At 41.9% G+C, this 24,855-nt stretch overlaps 1 protein-coding gene across 5 annotated transcripts in view; it reads right to left on the bottom strand.

Annotated features, from left to right (window-relative positions):
• MKLN1 (muskelin 1) overlaps positions 1–24,855 on the bottom strand; it is a 102,701-nt gene that overhangs the window by 52,983 nt on the left and 24,863 nt on the right. For 4 of the 5 annotated variants that reach the window (XM_039704373.1, XM_039704374.1, XM_039704375.1 and 1 more), the window contains 4 exons: positions 20,288–20,397; positions 16,323–16,515; positions 9,095–9,172; positions 7,877–7,942 (listed from right to left, as the gene is read on the bottom strand). In XM_039704373.1, the coding sequence (XP_039560307.1) occupies positions 7,877–7,942; positions 9,095–9,172; positions 16,323–16,515; positions 20,288–20,397 (447 nt within the window). Of the gene's footprint in view, positions 1–7,876; positions 7,943–9,094; positions 9,173–16,322; positions 16,519–20,287; positions 20,398–24,855 lie in introns of all 5 variants that reach the window. The other variant, XM_039704377.1, reaches the window with a different exon arrangement.

The raw sequence follows: 24,855 nt of genomic DNA, 5'->3' as shown, positions 1-24,855 counted from the left end.
AACATCTGTGACAAAGACAAACTATCCGAACATAAATTTAAACTCTTTTTTTTTACTTAAAACACCACTGCTCTTTGAATGGAACTAGTCATCAAGAAAAAAATGTGGTTTGGTTTAGTAATGGAAGATTTTAGGATTGATAGACAGCCAATTCTCAGAGTCATTTTCTATTTCCACATTTACATAAGAGGCAATCAAACCCACAGCCTTCTGATTAAAATTCCAGACAGACAAATGAACAATATTTAACATTTTGGATCCTGTGCATGTAGTCTATCAATGACATCTCAGCCTGTGCCCTGTTTGGTGCAGGATTTATACATCAACAAGATTTCAGAGATAGGAACAGCAAAGTTTTTCTGTTTAGTCCATCCCTTACATAGAAAAATCAAGTACAAAATCCTCTTCAAGGGAAATGTCTTGCATAAAGTAACTTACCCAATGCCACAAAAGCCAATGAGTACAAGTCACAAATTTAAGTCAGTGTTTCAGGGCTGTCACCTCAAACCCACAACTGCTCTGTGTACAGCAAGTTCTAAGGCTTCCCAGACTCACTGATAAAGCCAGATGAAGCCTTTGAAAAGGGGAAGCATTTAAGAAAGGAGTTTCTGTTCTGCCATGGAGAGATAACCAAACTGCTCCCATTATGGAAACAGCACTATCTGGTCTCAAATTCTAAAAATACTTCATTTTTAGACTGCATTAAAACAGAACACAAAGCCAAGCCCAAGAAGAACAAGCTCCTCAAGACTTGCAGAGCTTTGAAAAACTCCTTTAAAATCCACAAACCACTTCTATTATGGAGGTAATGGCCAATTTTTAATCCAACACCAATTAAAGTGCGGAGTTAGAGTGCGATTATAAAATGGGACTAGTCCCTGACCCTTACCTACCATCAGGATAGTGGTCATCACCATGGAAAGGTTACCCTGGTTCATTAACTTTAATTACCCTTCCTCCTGGACTCAGGGCTCCCAGTGTTCGCTGCAAAGAGCAGGTCCCTTTGTGCACATAAATTCTCACAGCTCACAAAACCCACATTACCACAACAGCTTCATTGATAGCCGAGAAAAATAAAAGATTTGGCACCAGCTAAAAATCCTACTGGGGCCTTGCCAAAATGTCAGGCCTGCCTGGAAAGGCTTTGTTGGCTCACATGAAATTTAATAGCAAACCTGAATGACTCTGATGAAAACTCAGATTTTGGAAGTTACCTAACCCAGGCTAACAGAATTCAATGTGAGCACTGAGAGAAGAGCACCCAGCTGGTGCTGAACATCCCCAGAGCAACACCCTGAACACAACTGGACATGAACTCTGTGCCAGACCCATTTTTCATCATGAAGTAAAACTGTAGCTCACATAAAAGAAAGGCTCCATCACTATCTAGACCCAATGAAAACAATTTTTTGTTCACTGCCTTGTTGCAGAAGTATATACATATTTTAGAGGAAGGTTCCATGTTTTAAAAGGAGTATTTCTTAATGCACAAATGCATCTGTTGCTGGTAATGTCAAGTAAATAATTTTTTATAGTTCTCCTAAAATTTGTAATTGTTTTCCCATGGTACAAAGCAAAAAAAAATAGTTGTTTGGTGGTTTGTGGGATTGTTCTTGTTTGGTTGGGGTTGGGTTTGATTGTTTTGGTTTGGTTGGGTTTGAGTTTTTTGGGGAATTTAAAGGATTTTTTAAAGTGAAACTTCACTCTATTTCCCAACCAGTATCACTGCTTGTATTCTAGCTGTTAATTCAGATTTTATGGGAGGGGTTAGTTTCACCCTGCATGCAGAGACCCAACCAGGACAGATATCAAAGGGCAATATTCAGAGAAGAGGACAGAGGCCACAAACCCCAGGCAGCAGCAGTGGAGCAGCTCAAGGGGAGCCCAGCAGTCTCACACCAATTTAACTCTGGTAGCACTGGGGAACTCAAGGAGGAAAGGATCCTCTCTCTGCATCCAAGCAATATGGAACACAGCAAATTGATGCTGCTTTATTAAAGCAAGTCTCTATTCAGCTTTAGGAGCAGAGCAGGAGAATTTTCAAACCTAGCTGCAAGGCAACAAGAAAAAAACATGAAAGCAATTATATTTACCCAAAGCTTTTACCAGCTACGTTTAGGAAGTCAAATTTCTCCTCCAGCATCCTCAGCTTATTTCCTCTACATTTTTTTCTGAATACAAATTCAACACTTTGAATTAAATATGTTCTTTGAGTATTTCTAAACTGCTTGCTCAGTCAAAAATTTTTCTGTAATGTCTGAGTTCTTTTCTTCCCTTACTCTCTAAATGATTAAAAGGTGCCAGAGAAGTCCTCAAATTAGAGGACATACATTCCCAACAATCTACATATTTCCTGTCAATCTCTCCTTAATTTCTATTTCTCAGAAAAGCAGCAAAGCAGCCTTCTCCAACCCATTCAATATGAAAATTCCTGGGGTGGTTTTCAGTCCAGGTTCACACACATTCTCAGGGACATTTCTCTAACTCCTTTTATCTCCATTTTCTCCATGTGGTGAAATCCTTGGTGGTATTCTGCTACAAGAGATCTTCTTCAATGAGTACATTCCAGTCCTGGTGACATATTTAACTACATTCTTTGGTTAAGTAGTATTTCCATGTCTCTGCTAGAACAGTTCTCCGCGGAATAGAAGAGAATTGTGGATCCACAGCACTTCTGCAAGGTTCATCAGTCATCCCCCAAAACCCTCACAGGAGGACTAACTTCAGCAGAGACCATGTTGCCCAGGGAATTATTCAGTTATACTTTGTCCAAGGATGGACATTTCAGATGGGATCCCTGCTGCAATGGCTAATTAACTTCATTACAATTTTTTCCCTCTAATATCTAACAGGATTTTCTCTTCCTGTCCTTTATCCTACCCCTCTGCTCCCCCAAGAATGAGCCCGGCCATCTCCATGCTCTGTCTGAAGACAGCTCTGGGATCCTCCCATGAACCCTTTTTCTACCAGATGAACAAAACTGGCTCCCTGAGCATCTCCTCACACATCACACGCTCCAGCCCCGACCACCTTGGTCAGTTCAGTTTGACACGATCCTTATTGCCCCAGAAAGCCCAAACCAGGCACAGCACTCCAGATGTGTCCCTGAGTATCCAGAAGAGGAGCATCACCCTCCCCTCTCCCTGCTGGCTGAGCTTGTGCTGGTACAGCCCAGCAGGAGAGGCAAGCCTTCAATGCCACAAGGACACGCTGCTGACGCACATTCCGCTTCCAGTGCCTTGCAAATCCTTCCATGCAGTCAGTCCCAGCCTGTCCTCCTGCACAGCTGTCACATCCCAGGGGCAGGATCAGAACCCCACAGTGCTCTCCTGCAGCCCCTCAGGGTCACCTGGACTCATGGCCCAGCTCCCCATTTCATCAGCCACTGCTCTCCCAGTCAGCTGCCAGCACAGACTTGCTGGAGCATTACAGCTATGAAGGATTCCTCTCAGAAATAACAAACCAAACAAGGTGTAAGAACTCTCAAAAGCCTTCCACAAAAGGATGTCACTTCCCCAAGTAGCACCCACACCTTTAGTTACGTGCCAGCAGCGCTGCCCACTTTGTGAGGAGCATTTAAGAGCACAAATATAAAACCAGCCTTAAATCTTCTTGCAGTACCACACTCCTTGGTTTCTGAGCCACAGTTCAGCTGGATACAAGTTGGCTGAATACAAGGGGTTTTTTTAAGGCTAGGCATACAGTCTCAAATGTGAAAGCCCCATGAAGTTGAGTAACCTCCAGGATTCAGCAGCTGTTTGTGTTTCAGAGCTTAGAAGCCATCTGTGTTTTGTTTCTGAGATCCCTTCATCCTGTACACAAGTCTTGTCTTTAAATATCTTACGGATAGCAGTGTTTTCCTCAGGCAAAACAGCATCCTTCATGTCTGCTGCTCTCTCTTCATCTTTTTCATCTTTCCATGCTGCTTTTGAACGAGCCTTGTCATTTCTGCTGTGCTGCCCACGTATACAATGGGCACGCTGGGCCCAGTGCTCTGAATCTCCCTCTGTTCCCAACCTACAGATTTGTCCTCATTTATCTAATGGAAGGAAGCAAACAGAATTCCTTCGGACGAAAGGAAAAGCAAAATGATGTACAACCAAAATTACACAGCAGTTGCACTTCAGCGAGAGAACAGAGGTACCACATCAATAAAGACCATTTCACTAACATTTTCCCTCAAAAAATTGTTTCACTTGCCAAAGAGAAGACAAATGGAGACAGAAGAAAAATCATCCTGGTTGCTTTGCTGTTATTTCTAAAGCAGGCTCATGAGAAAACTTTAACATTTAAGAAAGCCTGATATAACACTAAATATCTTTTTGTTTAATAGAATGATTTCTACATGGTCCCTATTTCTATTGTTACCAAAACAATTACATGGCTTTATGGACTGCACTGTCATTCACTGTCTGCCCTGTAAGAGCAGAAGAGATCAATTCCACCTTGCCTATGGAATTATAAACCACATCTCCAAAACAACACACATGCTGTTCCTAAGTACCAACATTACTCCTTAAAACTTGCTTTTGGAAATTCACTTACCCATTCCTTCTTCCAGAATGAGCACTGGGATTTTGACACATGTGGCATATCTGACCCATAAGGAGGCCAGGGAGGGCAGACTCAAAGAGCTGTTAATAAGGAATCAGTGCCAGATGCTGACACCCTCATCCAAAACTGCATTAGGGTTCAATTCCCTGGGAACACAGCTCTGCACACGAGCCTGAGTGTTTCTGCACCAGTATTTCCCCAGGGCCTACACAAACAGCTTCTCATGCCTGACATGCAGCACACAACACTGTGTTCTTGTGTGCTTTTGGGGTTGTTTGGAGGACAATTTTGTTTTAATCTATGTACCTGGGTTGCAACTACTCAAATACTTCCCCCACCTCATAGAAAAGCAGAGAGAACTCTCCAGCCTCCCATACAGAGAGCTGCATGAAAAATGCACCTTGCAGGGAAAAGCAGGAACAACAGGAGCTTTCTGTTTTCATTTGCAGCCTAAAGCTTTAAAGTACCTAACAGTGCTTCCAGCTATAACTATGAATTTCTCTTAGTTTATGTTTCTGCACATGTACTCCCATCCAGAGTCATTCCAGTCTCAGTGTTAATGTGATTAAAATGATGGAGGATATTGTGGGAATCACTAATTACCCATTTTTAATTTCATTTTTTTTATATAGGAGGACATCAAGTTGCATTCTCAGTTCTGCATCCCACAATGCCTACAGTTCCATTCCACACTGCTTTAAGAGATTTCTAAAGCATCAGGAACACTGCACTTACTCAGTCAGCTGTGGCAGGTATTAAGAACAGAAGTACCAGATGGAAATGAGCTCCAGCACAAGTTACTGACTGCCAGCAGAGATGCTAAATTCTCCTTCAGTTACTTGCAGCCTACTCTAAGTGAAAGATACACCATACTAAAAGGTAGTTCAGACCAAGTTAATTCATGTTCTACCTAAACCTGATAAAGTCTCAGTGACTCCATGCACTAGCAGAAACTTAAGATCCAGTTCAGCTACTCATCACCCCATATCCTCTATCTTAACACCAGCACCTGCATCCAGCAGGCTCAGTACTACTAAATTAGAATTATTTTTCTAGTCAACAACAAGTGGTTAAAATCCCTTTGAGGTTAATCAAAATACAGAACCATTTATAGTTCATTTATAGCTACAGCAGGTGTGGACATCAGAAATGAAAATTTGCTTCCAATACTTAATTCTACATGATAGAAAACTTCAGAATCTCCTTGTAAGTATGATTTTGCTGTTTCACTTCACTTCCAAAAGATTCAAGTTGAAGAAAATACTGATTTTTGAGAAGGACCTAACTCCTCTAACAAGGAGTGCAAAGTGAGATGATTTTTCTTCAGTTGCCAAAGTCTTCTGAAAAAAACCCACTCAGCAAATGTGTGAGTAAGGAGGGAGGATGTCTTTGAAGGGAAGAGTACACCAGTGCTCGCTTTTCCATTAGCACTGGATCTGTCCAAGGTTAGCCAGGGAGCTTTCCAGCTCCAGTCTGTAAAACACATCCTGACATAACTGGCTACATTCCCACCAGCTCATTAAACTCCACCTATATTCAAAAGGAAAACTCCAGCAATCAGCAATGTGAAACAGCCCCAAGAACTTCCCCTGGCCTGTCACGAGCTAAATTAAATGGCAAAACTGATCATCTCAAAAACATTTCAGCTTTTACAAGCCTCAGTGGACCTGGATGCAAAACTGAGAGCAAGTTCCCAAACGGCTCACAGGGAAACTTTGGGAAGGTATCCCCACTCCCTGTAAATAGAGCTACAGCAAGAAAGGACCACCATGAGGGGGGAGATCCAGGACTCCCACCTCTGGGTACTGTCCAGCACTTTTGTGCAAGTAAAACAATTAAAATAAAATTTAAAAATTGTATGTATTTGATACATTTATATTATAACGTATAATATACATATATACATTTATAATATAATGTATATAATACACTATACATATATTTCCATAAATAATATAATATATTAAATAGACACATATATCCAAAGTATATATAATACATAAAATATATATCAAGAAGTATTTAAAAATATATGGATGAGTTTCACTGCCTTGTTAAAGCAGAGTGAAACTGAAGTCAAAGGCAGAACTGACAAATTTACTGGGACTTGAGAAAATCAAGAGCAATGCAAAGGAAGGCTGACACTACCATGGATATTTTATTTTCAGGAGGTGTGCAGGACTATCATTTCCAAGTTGACAAGGATCATGTTTCTTCCACACTCTTGTGAAACACTCACTACTAATTCCTGAGGCCACTAGGGAGCGTCCCCAGCCTCTGCATAGACAAACACCAGCAAATCCTCCAGCAGTGTTTTCTTCCAATCAATCTCAAACCTCTCCCACCAAATGAAAGAAGTTTACTCTCCTACACCAAATAACTCGAGTGCTTCCTCCAGTGCAGTAACTACTCTGAGCAAAAGCCAGAGGCTGCAGCTACTGCTGGATTTTTGCTTGTTCACCATGACTTAGCAGATTACTCTGGAAGGTCCTATCCTGTCACATGCTCTGTCCCCGTCCTGTGACCACAACAGATATGGTCATGGGCATTTTTTTGCCAGCTCCTTCACTGCCACCCTATATTGCTGTCCAATACCCACGCCCTGATTTTTTCTCCCTTCCCAAGAACAATCCTTTCACTCACACAGCAAAGACTCGGGCAGATGCTTTCCTTATTTTAGTAAGGACTGACGTAGCACAGAAATCTGATTAAGTAACAGACAAAGATATAGAAAATTATGCAGAACAACAATCACTGGAACTGTTCCTGATACACCACCCCACTTTCTTTTCTCTGTATGTTCTCTGAAACAGAGGCTGGGCTATTCCTTAAACTGCTACAGGAAACATTTTTGCAAAAGATGTCTAAAGAATTATATTTAACAGGAGTTTCTTGCATGCTCTGGGAATTAGAAGCCACTCCAACCAAAATACAAGGAATGTTTCAACACATCAGATCTATTGCTTGAGCACAGCCTGTAGCAGATAAGGGAAATTATTTTTCATAATTTCTCTTCTCTTGTTTGAACTCCTGCTCTAAGATGGCAGGAGGAACAAAAAATTATAACCAATTGCTCTTGGTTTCTTAGTTAAGACAAGACAATGGCTAAGGCATAACACAGAACTATTAGGGAAGAAGGAGAAATTCAGCTGGAATATAGACCCAGAGAGGAAGCAGAACATTATAGCCAACTATTAGAAAGTGCTATTTTTCTTCCTGAAAAGCTGAAACTAACACAGTGCTCGAAGAAAAACACCTCTGCACATTAATATGGAAAATAACTGATAAAAAAATTTAGTTAAGAAATGTAACAACTACTCACCTGTCTGCACATCTATCACCATCTGATGGCCCCCTCTCATTCCTGGCCGACTGTCTTCCCCGTCACCTGCAGAAAAAGAGGGAAGGGAGAATTTTCCATTTTAAGATTTTTAAACCAACAAAAGATACAGCCTCAACATGGAAGCAGAGGAACTGAGTAACGCACCCTTCCTTAAACACTCACATGTCACTTTTTCCAGGTAATTTTTTTGTGTATTATGAAACTGTACAGAGTTTTATACTGAACTATCTGGTGACTGACAGTACAGAGAGCAGAAGTGAATACTGCAACTCCCAGTGCCTTGCAAAGGAGCTCCAATGCTCCTGACACACTCGGTGCACAGAAAAGAGCTCTGAGCTGTCCTTGGAGCTCTCCAGAAGGGATGACACAGCCACCCTTTAGCTCCCCTTCCATCTCTCCACACCTGAGAGCTGCCTGAGGGCTGAGCTGTGAGAACAGATACCCAAATGACAGGGAAATGAACCCCTGGGATGGGAGCAGGAGGTGATGCAAACCACAGAACACAGCCAGCTTTGCACCAGCTATTCTCACACATAAAGGAATTCCAACTGTCCAATTAAAGCAGCTTTCCAACCACTTTAGTATCTTAAGCTTTCAGGACAGGTGACACAGATAACCCTTCCCAAGGGGCTTGGGGACAGTGCTCCACACTTAGCAATTGTCACCTTGGATCCTACATTTGCTCTGTGACAGTGATTTTTGCACTCTGCAGTTAAGGATGCTGCTACAAGTCTCCTCTCAAGGCAGACAGGAATGGAAAAGATTCTGCAGTTTGGATTTGGATCTCTGTAACAGATCAGGACTTCAAAAGATCCACCTCATTTAAAATACTCCCTGTTGAGATAATGTATTTATTTGCCAATTCCTCAGTTTAAGTTGAAGTTACATCAATTCCATGTGCTAAATCCAGTAACACAGATAGCTGTTCTCATGTTTAACCAATATTCTGGGATTTGTTACTAAACTGATGATCTATCCTTAAAGTCACAACGAGTATTCCTACAGTGTTCCTTACTCAACCAGAGAGCAGGCTGAATTTCACTGAATTTGCAGACAAATGCAACTTTTTCAGAGAAGAAACCATTCCCTAGAACTCTCCTAGAGGAGACTTTCTTGCATCATTCTCTTGCTCCATATTCTCAAAGGAACAAGACAGAACTGGCAGTACATGAGTTCTATCTTAAGAAATGCTCTTACCTTTGGTGCTTTTGGGGATAATCTGCCCCCAGCGAGGTTTGTACTCTTGCTGACTGATATACTGATTGAACAAGCCATCTGCAAAACAAAAATTTTGCTGGATAAAACATTTATCCTCCCATTTTAGCAGAATCACTATTAATGTGGGTAACTTCACCCTAACTCAATCCAGTATGCCACTCCAAAGCCTCCATTTTCAGTGAGTTCTCTATTATGTGTCAGTTAGTTTGTTAAACTTTTGTTAGTTTGTTAAACTTTTGTTAGTTTGTTAATGAACTAAATGTGCAAGCACTAAAATAAAAAGAATACTTGCTACTAGATCAATCAGGAATTATCCAGTTTGCCTGCCAGGTCGTGCCAAGTGTCTATAAATCTCCAGTGTGGTGTATTTAATTAAGAATAGAATCCCTCCCCCTTATTTAAGCAAAAGGAAAGTTGCCAGTGCATATAAAATTCAACCATTTTAGTGCACGTTAAGTTAAAACTAGGTCAGACAGCATCTCTGGAGCTTCATCTGAGGAGGGAAGCAGAGCAGATTGTTTAAATGCTGTGATACGGGACAACCGAGCGCTGGATGAAAAACAAAACAAGAGTTTACATTCTCTTCAGAGAGTTAAGCAAGAAGAGCAACAGAGGAGGCGTTAGATCCTGGGCCAGATGTGCCAAGTGCAGCATTTCTGTGAGCAGCACAGCTCCAGCACTTTATCCACACTGCCCTTGTGCACTCCACCTCTTCTCAATCCAGAGGCCAGCTCCTAATCCTGTTCAGATGTTAGCAGTCCATCACATAAACACCAATTTTCTGTAAAGGAGACTTGTAACACCCACACTCCCTGGGACTGCTCTCCAGTCTGGGAAGGGCTTGGCACGTGGGGAACTTGGTGCTTTTGTTCGTCAAATGTCTCCTCTGAAACACCTACCTAACCTTCTGCAGCACAACAAACCATGAGAGCACCTGAGCACTGTTTGCCTGGCTACATCCCACCCATCACCCACCATCTCAACACACAAGCTCCTCCTGACAAATGTTTCTGCTCTATTAATGCACTACCTGAAAAAAAAAAAAACAATAGGAATTCAATAAATGATGAACGCCTCTGCTTATTTATACAAAGGCCCTTTGTAGGTATATAGGCAAAAAAGAATGATCCTTATGAATGCATCACTATTTATTTAGAAAAAGGTAAAAAATCTTTGTTAAGCATGACACAAGGCTCAGAGAAAATTTCCAAGTGTTTTCTGGCATCCTGTAGTTTGTCGTGACTGAAATCCAGGTTTTAATTAAAACCCAAGCCAGCAAGTATTTCCTGGGAGAAGATGAAAGCTCTATTTAGAGACCATCTAACAGGAAAACAAGGGCACTCAAGAGCTCCTGAAAAGTGATGAGTTTGGTCTGAAAATATAAAATGTCCATAAACTCAGCTGTGCAAGTTTTTCCAAATACATACTCTGAAAACAGGGCAGATTTTACTTTCACCTCAGCACCGAAACCAGCAGCACTCTTTCCCCCACATTAGGTAATCGAGGAAAGCCAGAAGTTTGCTCAACGTATGTAGAAGGAAAAGTGGTTTATTTTGGGTTTAATAGCAGGGTTCTTAACTCCCACTTCTTCAGCATTTATGAAGCTGGGACAACACACTAGAGGCTTGAAGCTTGAGATCTCATAAATTGTGATTCAGAAAAGCCAGGCCTAATAGAACAAATGCATGTGCTGTAAGAAATCCCACAGTGACTCAGCCACAAACCCAGACAGAAATGCAGCTTTTTGGTTATCGTTATACAGCCTTGGGTCTGCAAGACAGAAACCAAAACTGTATTTATCCCTATGGCAGCCAATAGATAATTGGACATAAATAGCTCAAAAGGATGAATTACACCACATAGGATCTGAAAGGGTGATTTAACCTCTCTCCCATGCTCTACACCCACAGGCTGCACTTGTCAAGATATGACACTTCTCCCCTACTGTGCCTTCGGCCTCTTTTAATAATGCTTCTTGTCTTCCATGGGACATCGGTTTGGAAATACTCCAGCTTGCTTCCCAGAAATGTTTCCTTCTGCTGGAATCAGTTCCACATTCACTCTACTTACATTGCAAACCAGCAGCAGCTTGTTTTGGAAGCTGAATCACCACCTGTCTGACACCACCAGGGAAAAAAAAGGAGGATTTCTAGGTGGATTCTGTACCCGACGCCAGACCTACGCCAGCGCACTCCTTCTGTTCCTTGTCAGGAGAGCACTGCTGACCAAAAGGTCTCCAAAGCTCCTGTGAGGAGCTGAGCCTCACATCTAGGCCTGCTCAGGTCTGTCAGCTGTTCCCAATGAAACAGGAGTTTAAAATAAATTTCAAGACTCTTGTCAAAAAAAAAAAAAAAAAGCTGAGTGGAAGTTTTTAAATGAAGTGTTTTCTTTTGCTCCAGAGACCTCTCACTTCAATGTCCATGTTTACTAAAATTACAGCCAAAAAAACGACTTTGTACTATTTTCAAGCTCTTTGCAGTAAGCCATGACGCATTTTGGATGTAACAACACGAAGTTCACCGTGATTAAAGCTTGGTAAATTCTGCCTCCCTGATAACCCAAGTCTTTATTTTGCCACCAACTGCAGGTCACCCAAAACGATTACGACAAACGTTGTGGACAAAAATATTTAACTTGCAGAAGCCAATCAGGAGCGAGTTGTACAAAGTTTGGGGGTTTTTAGACAACACATGTCTCCAGGTAGGGTTGCTGAAATCTGTTCCTTTCACTGCCAATGGCTCAAAAATCTTCCGAGTGACAATTAGACCATAATTTCTGGGAGCTGAGGTTGAGGTTTTAGATTTTTATCAAACCAAAGAAAAGCAGCCAAAATACTTAAAATAGTTTGAGGCTTTCTGAGTCACGAACTACCTTCTAAAGAAAAGCTGAAGGAGAGAAAGGTTCTACCAGATAAAAATTCAGCCACTACTTGACAATTTCCTCGAGACTTGGGAGAAACAAGGAAACATAATTTTTTTCCAGCCTCAGAGCTGTAATAGTTTCTTGCACTTTGTTCTTCATAAAAATGAAACAAGGCTTGCTCTCAAATCCATGTAAGTTATCTTTCTTCTACACAAGCCCCAACCATTTACTTCCCAGAGGCTTTGGATCCCTAGCCAGCCTCTGCCCTCCATATATCCCAGTACACAGAACAGTTTTCTCAGAACTAAATCCAAACAATATTAAACGGTAAAATTCAGGAATACGTGTGTGTCTAGAGTTTCCAGGGGGATACAATTGTTCCTGTGCCTCCTGTTCCTGTGAATCATGAGTTCTGGGAGACACTGGAGCCTGCAGGCTGTGCATCACAACTTCTTGTTTGTCGCACAGGACGGACTTGTCACCAGATAAACACATGTCACATTCTGACAGGAGCGGTGCCAGAAGGAACACCTCAGTCCCTGGAATACTAATGGGAAACAAGCAGCTCTTCCACCCATTCCAAGCAGCTCTCCATGTCTACGGGAGCTGCAAGCAGTTCAACCAAGCAATTTGCACTCCACATACTCTCTGTAGGAATATTAAGCAGATATTTTTCCTTCAATAATATAGGCCCGAAAGCTACAGGAATGGATCCAAATGTGAAGCATTTGAACCGAGTCTGTGAACCAGCTGAGATTTAGGGAACCTTTTCTTTTTGAGACGAAGTCAGGCAGCTGCCAGAGTTTCCATTTGCCCATTTTCTAAGTGTAACGCACAAGTCAAAAGAATCAGTGGGAAAAGTGTGGCTGCCTGCCACAGAGCTCTCAAAAGAAATCATCTGGTGATGTGAGGTGGAAGACAGCGTTCATCATTAGCAATGCAAAAGAACAAGAGTTAGTTCTGCCAGCACTAATTCTTGACCACCTACTCTTTTTCTACATGACTAAGCCTATGGAAATAGCCCGCGAGAGATGCAGAGCGTTGCACTTTGTCAATACCCACCACTGCAAATATCAGCCTCTCCAGAAGACATTTTAGGCTGAACTGAGTGTGCAGTATCTCTGTCAACTTCACTGCACTTCTGTTTGTGCCTTTAAGGCAATGAACTCCCAGATCAGCAAGCGGTCAGGAGTTCACATATTCATGCCCAGTCTGCAATAGAACAGTTGCTCTTTGAACGATTTCAGGGATAATTTAAGGATCTGTATGTCTCAATTAACTCTACACTTCAGCTACACTACACAGACACAGGACTAAAGTTAATCCTCTTTTATTTGGAAAAACAACACATCAGACAGGAGTTCAGTGGTAAGAACACCCACACCTTAGAGACTAAGCAGCAAGCAACTGAGACTTCACAACAGAGCTGCTAGGAAAGTAAAATGATAAAAAAAATCATCACAGAATGGCCTGAGTTGGAAGGGACCTCAGTAATAATTTAGTTTTAACCCCCATGCCGTGGACAGGGACACCTTTCAGCAGAGCAGGCTGCTCAGAAAATGCTGGGGAGCTTGACAGATGCAGAACAGAGTAAGGACTGTAACTGTGGAAGATCACAGGGAGCAGGAGTAGAAATACTGTAGGGGAACATGCTGAAGGCTGAAAACCTCTATTCCCATCCTACCAAGAAGAATCCAGCTGTTAAGCACCATTAATATTCAGCATCTTGACTGCCACAACTTCAGACAAATTGTTCCAGGTGCAGTTTTGGGTGGTTTTGTGGCAGAAGAGGTTTGTCCTGCCCTCTCCCCCACCCCAGCCTGATCAGCTCCCTGTCTGGGTTGGCCATGTGGCAGCACGAGCACCAGTGCCAGGGACACAGTGTCCTGAGCAAGGGCAGGATTGACCCAGTTAGTGAAAACCCGCAGTCGTGTCAGCTTAAAGCAAATATGGGATGCAGCCTCGGTGTCTCGGGATAGATAGCACTTCTCTCCAAAGAGTGCTGGGAGGCGATAGAGCTTTAAATGGGTACATTTAAAGCTGAAGACAGCATAAAGAATGGCAGGAGGATGGGGGAAGGAAGGTTAATGTATTCCAAGACAAGCAAAATCATTAAGGATGACCAACAGAGCGATGGGAGATGCGCACACTGACATTTAACTTCAGCTAGCCAGGTGCTGGATTAAAATGAAGCAAAATAAACATCCCCATGCATATTTTTCTGTCCCTCAGAAGCAGTGACAAAACCTAATGATGCTCTTGAAGACTCTCCTGCTAAATTATCCACCGTCTGTTACTACCAAGACTTGCTTTTAATACTTGCTGGAACAAAAAAAGGCTGATAAAACAAGCTGCAGCATATTCCTTCAGCTCACCTAAGTGATGCCGAGCTCCTCAGCCTCCAAAAAGGGATGTGATTACAAAAACCAGGGAAGGAGGATTATCCACATCAAATCTGACAAGAAACAAGTGTCTGTCAGACAGAACAATTCAAGACCTACAGTTTCCTTCCACACCAGTCCTTTGCCAGTATTTCCACACCTGGAAAAGCAGAGCACTGCTGACAGCAGCTCCACTCTCAGCAAACATTAAGTAGTAAAAGAAATTAAGATATAAGAGCTCAAAAAAAATGAGGCTACAAACATTCACTTCATTAGCGCCCAAGAAAAACTTCCATTTTTGAGAGTACTTTTTCAGCACATTCTAAGACTTTGAGTCTTAGAAATTCCATTCAAGAAATCATTTCCACTCCAGCCTCCAATGAAGTGGAAAGAGGACAGCCTCCAGGCACTGAGATTAAGCTATGGCCAAGGCAGCAGAGCGAGGCAATGATAAAATCATCACCATCAGCACACAGCACTCCTCTGGCTGCTGCAGCATCATGGTGGGCTCATCACCTCCCTCCAGGCACTCGTGTCTTTGAGACACAGACAGAAACAGCTCCCTGCTGCTTTTCCAGCCTGCAATCCTCCCTTGCCCTTATAATTCAGGAGGAAGCTGCCAGATGCAAAATGCCCCTGCATTGCAGGAAGCTCTTCACACTCCCAGCCCAGCCAACACTCCACTGTCTTGGGAGGGTGAGGATGAACATGGCAATTTTCAGTCTCAACACTTGTAGTTGTTCAGGGAGCTCAGCACAGGGCAGGTCTCCACTGCTCTGTCTGAAGACAAACCTTGAGCAAAAGCCATAGAAAACTACTTACTGCAGTTTCAGAAGACCTGTTGCAATAAGCTCCTTAAAACTGTGCTCAGTTGAACATCTTAGTCACAAAAAGATGGTGGGTTTTCATGGAAGACAACCCTTGATTTCCAAGTTATCATTTCTATCACATTCTGAGAACCACTTCCAGCTTGTTTGTGGTACAAACCACACTGATGGGAGTCAAGCAGGTACACCGGCATCTTTCCAAAGCATTACAAAATGACTGATTAGCCCAGAATTAAAGAATAACATCTCTGGCGCCAGCTATCCATGAAATTGGTTCATTAAGTCCCTAACTCTACTGGCATCAGACACAAAGTTTTCCTCTTACACCAGTACAAGTCTCCCATGATGAGTGACTGCACAAAGTCAAAAAGCTCTACACCCACAGCCAAGAGCACCTCTGTTTTAACAGACTGCAATCCAAAACTGCTGCACAGGTCTTGAGAGTCACTTCAGTGCAACAGCCTCACTCTTTCTGTATCCCATTCAATCAACAGAAAGTACATCTCCCTCCTTTTAGGAGTTGAGAGCTGTTTATACACTGTGTTTTTAAGTAGAAAGCTTTCAAGTAAAAAATTAATAGCAGTTCCAATGAAACTGACTGCCCTGCCAAGGTCCCACTCTGCAAAGGAAAACAAGCTCTGCCTCCAGTCACTGACTTCCACACAATTGTCCAAGGATTATCTTCCCCATAAGCAAAGAGAGCATCCTCATCCAAACACAGCTGAAAACTTCTGCCTGAACACCAACTCAGTGGTGAGCTCCAACCAGGATCCAGATCACCACTGAGAACTCCAGTCTTCTGCTTCCCTGCTCACCATTCCAGTGACTTTCCTGACAGTTTAAGCCCACCCTCGGCTTGCCAACACTTACATGAAGAACTTCTCTTTACCCACTCAAGTGCACTGCCTTGTCATCTCTGGGGAAAGTGACTCCAAAAGTAGCAGTGATAACAGATTTCATGAATTTTTATCCTTCATCACACACACACTCACAAGTCCAAAAGCTGACAGCACACTAGAAATGAAACAACACACGGACCTGCCAAGTCTACTACTAAGCACACTAACATTCAAAAGAAGGTAATATTTCAATGCACTTTTTTTCAAACTAATGAATCACTTCCTCTGATTCTCTTACCATTCACAGCTTTTTCTATCAGTTCTTCACAAGCATCGAAGTCCCCCTTCAACACCAGTTTGTCGTGCAGGTCTGTCAGCATGGGGTGCTCCAGAGCAATCTTGGTTTTCTTCTGCAGCGACTCGAAAGCCTCGGTGTAGTTGTGCTGCCGAAAATGCTTTAGGCAAAGGCGAATGGCTTCCTGTTCACGGTACTACTGGAACACAAGAAAACCTCTGAGACATGGAGATTTTTCCTCTGACCAGCACTGCTGGCAGCTATCTGTGAACCTGCCCAGAGACAGGATCTGTTATCCACGCTGCACAAACCGCTCGCGAGCTCATGGAGGAAGGCTGTGTGAGAGACATTACAAGCTGTGCAGGCATTTACTTTCCAACAGTATAGAAATTATAGAATTTGGTATCATCCAATTTAATAAGCATACAAGAAAGAGAGTGCATGGTGTCCCAGATCTCTGGGGTGACCATTATTTCCCCCCCATCTGCTTGGCCCTGCTGTTCGAGGCCTACACGAAGCACAGAGCAGGAAAAAGCCTTCGCTATCAGCGTTACATAATTTGATTGTATGACTCTTACATAACAAAATAATTTAGAAGAGTAAGTAGGTCACAGCTTTTCTAGAAGCAGAAGGGGAAAAAAAAAAAAGCTGTGAGAATGGGAATACTTGCAATGACCAACACTCCTGCCACGGAAAGGCAGAAGGCTGACCCCAAATCCTGCACGTTCATGAGGGTTTGGGATCAGCAGCACCAAGGATTTCTGTGCACACCAAAGTTCTAACTTCTAAATATTCTCCTGCATCTTGAAGCAGAACCTCTGCTTTCACACCACGGATGGAGCCACAGCTGCCCATCTCCCACTCAGCTGTGGGAAGGGGTGAGAAAGGTGAAAGAAAACCCACGCTGGGCCAAACATCCTGGCACAGACACACAAGGGCGTAGTAAACTCTGAGTAAGAGCTACAATTTTCAAAGCTGCTAACAAGATGTGTAAGAAACACAGATTTTTAGGTTGATAAGTAGAAGAAACACTTATTTTAAATAGACTTTTCAATCCTAAATTCTAAGGCATTAAAGAAAAAAAAATCTCCATTTCCATCTTTAACACACAACTACTGTGGTAAAAAGCAAATGTAACTTTAAGCATCTATAGATGCTTATAGACTGATTAAATTACAGACAAAAGATGTTACTCCTAAATGGACACTACTGCTAAAAGTGAAGTTTATAGTATTTAAATGAACAGAATCTTTCTGAAAACCTGGAACTAACACTGACATTCGACAAAATTTAATGCTCTCGAAAGAATGGCTCGATAGCAAGAATCTCAAACTCAAGCGGCTAAAAAGAAACACGGCCATGTGCTGTATTTTTAGTTCTTAATCCATCAGTATTTCACAGCTGCAAATAGCCAGAACTATGCATTTTTAGAAAACCAGTTCCCAGCCCACATAAAGGCCAAGGACATGTACCGATAAGAATGCAAGTCTGCAGCAAAGAATTATTAAAGCTAAAACAGTTTTACAGCACAACTGGCAAAAAACAACTCCTTTTTTTTCTTTCCAAGAGATGCCTAAGACACTCTCTAAGCAAATACTCACTTGCATGAGTCAAGGCCAAAACCAAATTAGAATTTTTTGTTCAAAGGGATAGCAAGCAAAAGTAGAGCTGCACACCAGTAATTACCAGCTTCTGCATTTTTAGATCCTCCAGTTTAGAAATCAGACAAAATGCAGACTTGAGACAGAGGGTACCTCCTCCCTTTCACTGAGCCTCTCATGACTGATAGACCTGGCTTAGATAGCCAGGAATTACCTGGATGGAGTCTGGCCACTTGATGCAATATAGAAGTTTATATTCAAGTGACACCATAGTAGTACTTCAGAAGTTAAATGTAAAAACCTGCTTTAAGCAAAAAATGTGTATAAAAAGTATATAAAAGGCTCCTTTTTAAATGCTGTCATCCAGGTTTAAAGAGACAACCCAAATAATAGCTTTGATCTGAAGCTGTAAATAATTCCTATGGTTAAAAACGTAACAAGAGCATGAGACTAAGACATCAACCCTGTCAAATACATTCATAGAATTAAAAATACTTATGTGCTCATTATCAGAAGTGGTATCCAGTGATAAGGTATCCCTTCTTAGGTGCTTTTTACCCTCCTCAGGAAAAAGAGGTAAGGCTGTTTGGAGGCAGTAGGCTGAGCTGGACAGCAAGGAGAAAGCCCTGAGGAATGTTTCAGTCCTTATCCATTATCCCCAGCTCCACTCCCCACAGGAGAGGGAGGTTTTGTTGGCACAAAACAAAAAGGAAGGGCAACATGGTATAGAACCTTCCTTTCATCTGATGTCGCAGGCAGTGTAGAATTATTACACTTCAAAGACTCTGAGATTTCCAAAAACACACGTGAAAATATTCCCACCCTCTCAAAGAACTGGAAGAAACAGGTCAACCTTTCTGCCTTTCCCTAAATATGGGACAGCACATCCCTCTCCGTGGATCCAGCAACAGTGGCCTCTCTGTGAGAGAGGAGAACATCACTGACACATGCACTCATCACCAAAAACTTGGCAGTGGATCCTAGCAGAGCTCACACCACCATGACTCAGTCTCTACACTGCTTCTTTTGGGGCTCCAAGCTTTAGGAGAACAATGCTGGCACCCCTTGAAGAAGCTGTCCCTACACACAATGCTGACCAGGAAAAGCGCCGATTCCATGGGATAAGATGGAACAAAACAGATGCAGACATCATCACTGCATGACTCCTGACCAAAAAAGAAAATAAAAATCAGAGCTTCCTGCTGGCAGCAAGTGGTCCAAACTGCCAGACACACCACCACGTGCAGAGCCAGCAAAAGGAAAACCACCAGCAGCTTCTGTCAACTGGACTTTTCAGAACTGGACATCCATCATCAGCTGACTCATGACCACAACACCACTTGGACCATAAAGCAGCTCCAGACAACTTCCACTGTGCTGGTTATTTAAATCCTCCACAAAGCAGCTCATGATGTTGGTGTAAATGGGCACGAGCCAGACACCACAGTCACACACATCTTCTTCACCACTCTGGCAGCACCATGAACTGATCACACACAATCTCTATCCCCTGCTAAGTTCTTCCTTCTGGAAGCAGAGATACACTGCTCCACTACTCAGTCCTACTCTGCTGGGAAGGATGTCTTCTCTGCAACACAATATGAGTTTCATTAATTGTTCCAGAGGATCCAAAGCACAAAATGTACCAATAAAATGTGTTCTGGTTGTCAGTGTGCACTTCCCTCCCACAGGAGAGGCATCTTTAATACTCAATTAAATACAACTTATAAAGTTTGGAACCCCTTGAACTTTCTGTTTATGAAATGACAAGTGACATAAATCATCTCATCTCACAGTCCAGTGGCACCAGCCCCACTTGGTTCCAGGATATTCAGCAAAAAGACAGTAAGAGGGAAATACCTAAAGTGCAAGATACCAACAAGGATTCTGTTTAAAAAAATGTCATTTTTATACCCTGTAACAAAAGATGCATCTGTAACTCAAAAGGTTCTGGACTCCATGGACTGGAGTTAAAAGAATAAAAAGGAAAGAAGAGGGAGAAACGGAATCTGGTTTTGTTAAGATTAATTTCCCTTCCAGTACAAATACTAATACCTTACTAATATTGTCCCCTTTGGCTCAGTGTTCCCTTCTTGTGATGTCTACCTGTCAGGTTTTTTGGGTGCTGCTGGTGGTTATGGGGTTTCTTGGGGTTGTTTTGTTGGTTTTTCAAAGAGAACAAACAGATAAAATTCAGAGTTTCCCTTAGGGTCAAAGTCAGCCACGTGGTTCCAACTATGCATGTTTGCTGTTTTAATAGCTGATGTTCAAGGAATGAAAAGGTCACATCACTCCAGTAAGAGAAGTTTCACAAGATTCTGAAACTAGGAATCTTCAAACAAACAGGCATCTAAAATGCAGGCCTACCTTGCTGTACCAGTTGAGGCACGGCTGGACCACATCTGGATCATCAATGCCATTTAGTTCAACATACCAGATACTAAAATTGAAGCTAGGTCCCCACGATAAGAGTGGAACTGGAGAAGAAAGGAAAAGGAGAAAAACTATGCATAAACATCAAACAATCACTACTGCAACAGAATTAAAGTTTACACAAAATTCAGTGTTTCTGACTTAAGTTCTAGCTCATTTAACTTAGCTTAGGAAAATTACCAAATACATCATGTTCAAAACTGTCATTTAAAGCAACCTGTGCTGAGCAACATTAACACAGCAGATCATTACAAAGCAGAAGCTTGCTTTAAGCAGAAGAGCAAAAACACTATCATTAAAAACAGCTCCAAGAGGCAACAAGCTTTGACAAGGATGGGAATCACGAGCATACTAGCGACAGTATTTGCTCCTCATAGTACATTTATTTCCCCATTTGTCAGCAACAATTATTTTCCCTAATGGTGAAGACAAGAAGCTTGGGTATTTTAAATTTTACAAAATTAGTAACATCTGCAAGTTGTGGAGGAGCGAGGGAGGGATAACTGTCAGTTTCTAACTTAAAAACTCTATTTTTTAAAAGCTTTATTTAATCTGTGCAGGTTTTTTGCTGATACTATTTTATCTGACTATTGGAACAAATGGACTTGAAATACTAAAAGACCCATGAAACACAGTACAGCCTCTCACCTATGGCTTCTCTACCACTCTGGGTTAATATCTGTGGCCTTGCACTGATTTTGTGGTTACTCTGCAGGTTAAGACCTGGTTCTGCTTTTTGAAGCAACTCCAAGCCCCAGAAAACTTGTGTGTGAACTCTGACTCATTAAAACTGCAGTGAAATTGAGTGGTTTCATTTCAAATACTTTTGTTTCCTTTTTATTTGACTGTAACTGATAAACAGGAAAAGACAGTATTGAAGTTGAATGAGCAGTTACCAGCAACAGCAAGGAGTCCACCACCTCCTCCCTTCCATTATTTTTGCTACTAAGAAATTGCCTGTTGAAACAGGCACCATGAAATACCACTGAGGTTAACCTGCTGAACTCATGTTTTTCTGACCTACTCCTTGAGGAAATAAAAACCCCAAACTCATCATAAAGCTGCTCTTGAGCTCTTACAGGTTATAAAGTATATATAACTCAAACAAGCCACATCTATGATTATCTGCAATGTGTTTGGGCAAAAGGCACATGTTCAAACACATGATTTAAAACATTCAAACACATGATCTAAAACGATTATCTGCAATGTGTTTGGGCAAAAGGCACATGTTCAAACACATGATTTTCTAAGTTTTAGAGGGTGTATTTACAAACCTATTGCTAAAGATGCACAGTAACTTCTGGGAACAGTCAAGATCCAAAGAGACTTTGTATATGACTCTTAAATTATTTTAATATCCCTAAGAAGGCACTTTCTATTTTACAGCTCTCAAAGCATCTTTTCAAACAGTTTTTTTTAACTGGATTATTAAGCACACAGCATGATGCTTTCAGAGCAGTTCCTTGTAGGTATATGTTTGTGGAGACAAGAGAGAAGTGAGGTGGTCAGAAAAACCAAGAGTCACCTGTCTCCCATCCACATTTCACATTCTCTGCCCAGGAAATTTCCCTCTTGCTGACCTTCATCCCCTGCACAAGCTGAGTGCTGCCAATACAGTAACTTAACACCATAAAACATGACTGCTGCTGAATTCAAGTTGGGTCCCGGATATCCTACCCATTACTGCAGCAGTCTGGCAAAATACCACATCTAAGGGTAGCAGCTTTGGTCTGTCCTCAGACCTGAACACACAGACCAGACCAAACTTGAGGTTAAATTTGGTATTTGGTCAGCTATAAACATCAAAGTCTATCCAACAGCTCACTGAACTGAAACGTTCAACTAAACCACAGACCACCTGAAATGGGCCAAGACCGTACATTTCCTGATGGTAAACCTGAGGGCTACTTCCAAACTTCTCTATCCACCTCTATTTCTTTTCAGCAACTCTCAAAACTTCTATGAGTTCAGGAAACAAAATAACAATTAACTCTCCTCTCTTTGATGCTAACTACAACCCCTAAGAAGTTATTGGGATGTACACAAGAATCTGGGGCAGCTCCCACCACAAGAAAAAGCAAAGCTATCAAATTACTGACATTTGTCCTCCCCACAGTTAACTCAGAGCTTCCAACAGCCTTTTTTACCAAAAGGAAAAAACAAAACACCAGAAATGGTGATTTTTAACAGCAAGATTTTCATGGTGCAATCATCTTTTCTAAGGAAAGCACATTAAGGTGTACAGAGAAGGGAAGGAAAACACTTTCCCAGAACTGTACAGGCAGAGAAAACTGAACCTGACTCCACAGGAACAAGAAAAGAAACAAAGCTGAAGTTTGAGACTGAAATCTAATTTCTGTTCCAGTTAGGCAAGTTGAAGTGTTCTGCTGGATCATCTCCACATTTTTGAACTTCTTTCCTGACTCCCAGGAGACACCTCTCACCCTTTCTTCTGCCCTCTCTTTTTGAGGCCTCCATAGGAGTGCTCAGATCTTCAGAAAAATCTCCTTTTAGAGCACCCACAATCTGACTTATACCTGGAAAGAGGAGGCACTAAGTGCAGCACAGAAGCATTTTTTTCTGCACACCTTTGAGATGGAAATGTACTACAATCAAAGATGCTGAAGGCCTAAAGATATATAATTCCTCCACTTTTTATCAAAAAAACACCTCCCTATGTTTTTCCTGCAGGCACAACAGCAATCTATCCTGAAAGGTGCAACTGTTCAGAACAGTTGAATTGTCACTCCACAGTGAGAGGAGCTCAGCAGAGGAAAAATAATTAAGAAAAAAAAAATCAATATTCTTCTGAGAAACAGAAGGTATTTGAATCACTTAAACACTTCTTAATCCACACATGGATAATTTTAGGGAATACTTCTCAATAATAGCTATGCCTAGACAAGGACTGCAACTCTATAGAAGAGAAGCTAATAGCAAAGGCATTAAACACATAATTTTAAATACCTCTCTCAAGCTAATTTCTGTGTCCCTCATCTACAGGCAGACACACAAACAGGTACACTTGCAAAATTAAGAAAATATCCATTAAAAAAGTATCCCTCATTTTTGTTCTATCAAAGCCTAAAAATCTTGAAGTCTAGTTACCAAATCCCATACTAGCAACAAACTGCAATGAGAATTACACCTGGCATTTTTCAAGTTCTTTCATGGCAAACAGTCTTTACACCTTCTGCTTTCAAGGACACAGCACAGAAAAATCTCTGCTTGGAGGAATCATGAGAACAGAGCCAGAAACAAAGCTCACAGACATGAAAAAGATTATTCTTCGATATTTTGTCCTGATAAATACCTTCTTCTCTCTCTCCAGTTCTTTAATGAGGTACTACATGAAATGTAAAAATTACCTGTCAAGTAAGTTAAAAAGCCTGCACAACTGAGCATTTCAGTGCTCAGGAACTGCAGTTGAAGTAATTACACTAACAGAAGTGTAAGGCTTTTCTTGACCAAAGGAGAGAGGTTATTCTTTCTGCGTTTTATGAGCCTGAAAATTCCTCTGCTATGTGAGCAATGGAGGCTGGAGCAGGAACTTTCCCCTCTCCTGGATCTGCCCATGGCTTCTCCTGCCCCATGCCCCCATATACACCCCACTGCTGTGCTGCTGACAGTGCTGTTGTAGGTCCCTGTGCTGACCTGTGGAACCCTAAAGCCCATTCCTGATGCAAGTGCTGTGAACCCCCAAACCTCACTGATAGCGGGATTTCGCCGTGTCAGTCCCCGAGAGTCCAAAAGGGCAGATTTTGGCCTTGTTTCCTGGCACTGTTACAAGGAACACAGCATGGTGCTTGAAATTTTGAGTTACTTTGGCTAGCATCTTGGAAATTTTAACAAACTCAAAACATTTTCAAGCTGTGAATCCGAAAAATAACAGAATTTCGTAACAGTGTTTTGCAGTTGTTTCGCAGCAAAAAATGCTCTCACAACTTCATCAACAAAATGACACCAGCCATCAACCAGAGGCTTTCATGGCTTTAGGTGAAAAGACCATTTCCAGTTCTGTCTTAGCATAGGAATTTTTTCATGACAGACAGCTTCAGGAAATGAAAAGCTACGATAAAGGAAATCTCATCTCAAACCGTAACCAGTGGAAGTGGCAGCTCAATGCAAACCTAATATTAATGCAGATAATAATGTTTATTCATGGAATGGTTTGGGTTGCAAGGCAACTGAAAGAGCATCCAACTTCATCCCCCTGACGTGGGCAAGGACACCTTCTACTATCCCAGGTTGCTCCAAGCCCTGTTCAACCTGGCCTTGGACACTTCCAGGGATCCAGGAACAGCCACAGCTCCTCTGGGCACCCTGTGCCAGGGCCTCTCCATCCTCACAATCAGGAATTTCCTCATAATATCTAATCTAAATCTACCCTCCTTCAGATAAGGGTGTTTCCTCTTGCCCTATCACTACATGCCCTTGAGAAAAGTGTTACATGAAGATCCCATCCCAAGAAAACAAAGTACTGATGTAATTTCAGAGGA

This window comes from Passer montanus, unplaced genomic scaffold, assembly GCF_014805655.1.
Source record: "Passer montanus isolate IOZ18808 unplaced genomic scaffold, ASM1480565v1 scaffold173, whole genome shotgun sequence".
Lineage (NCBI taxonomy): Eukaryota > Metazoa > Chordata > Aves > Passeriformes > Passeridae > Passer > Passer montanus.
Note: the sequence above shows the minus strand (reverse complement) of the source record. Positions and strands in the feature narration are given on the sequence as shown.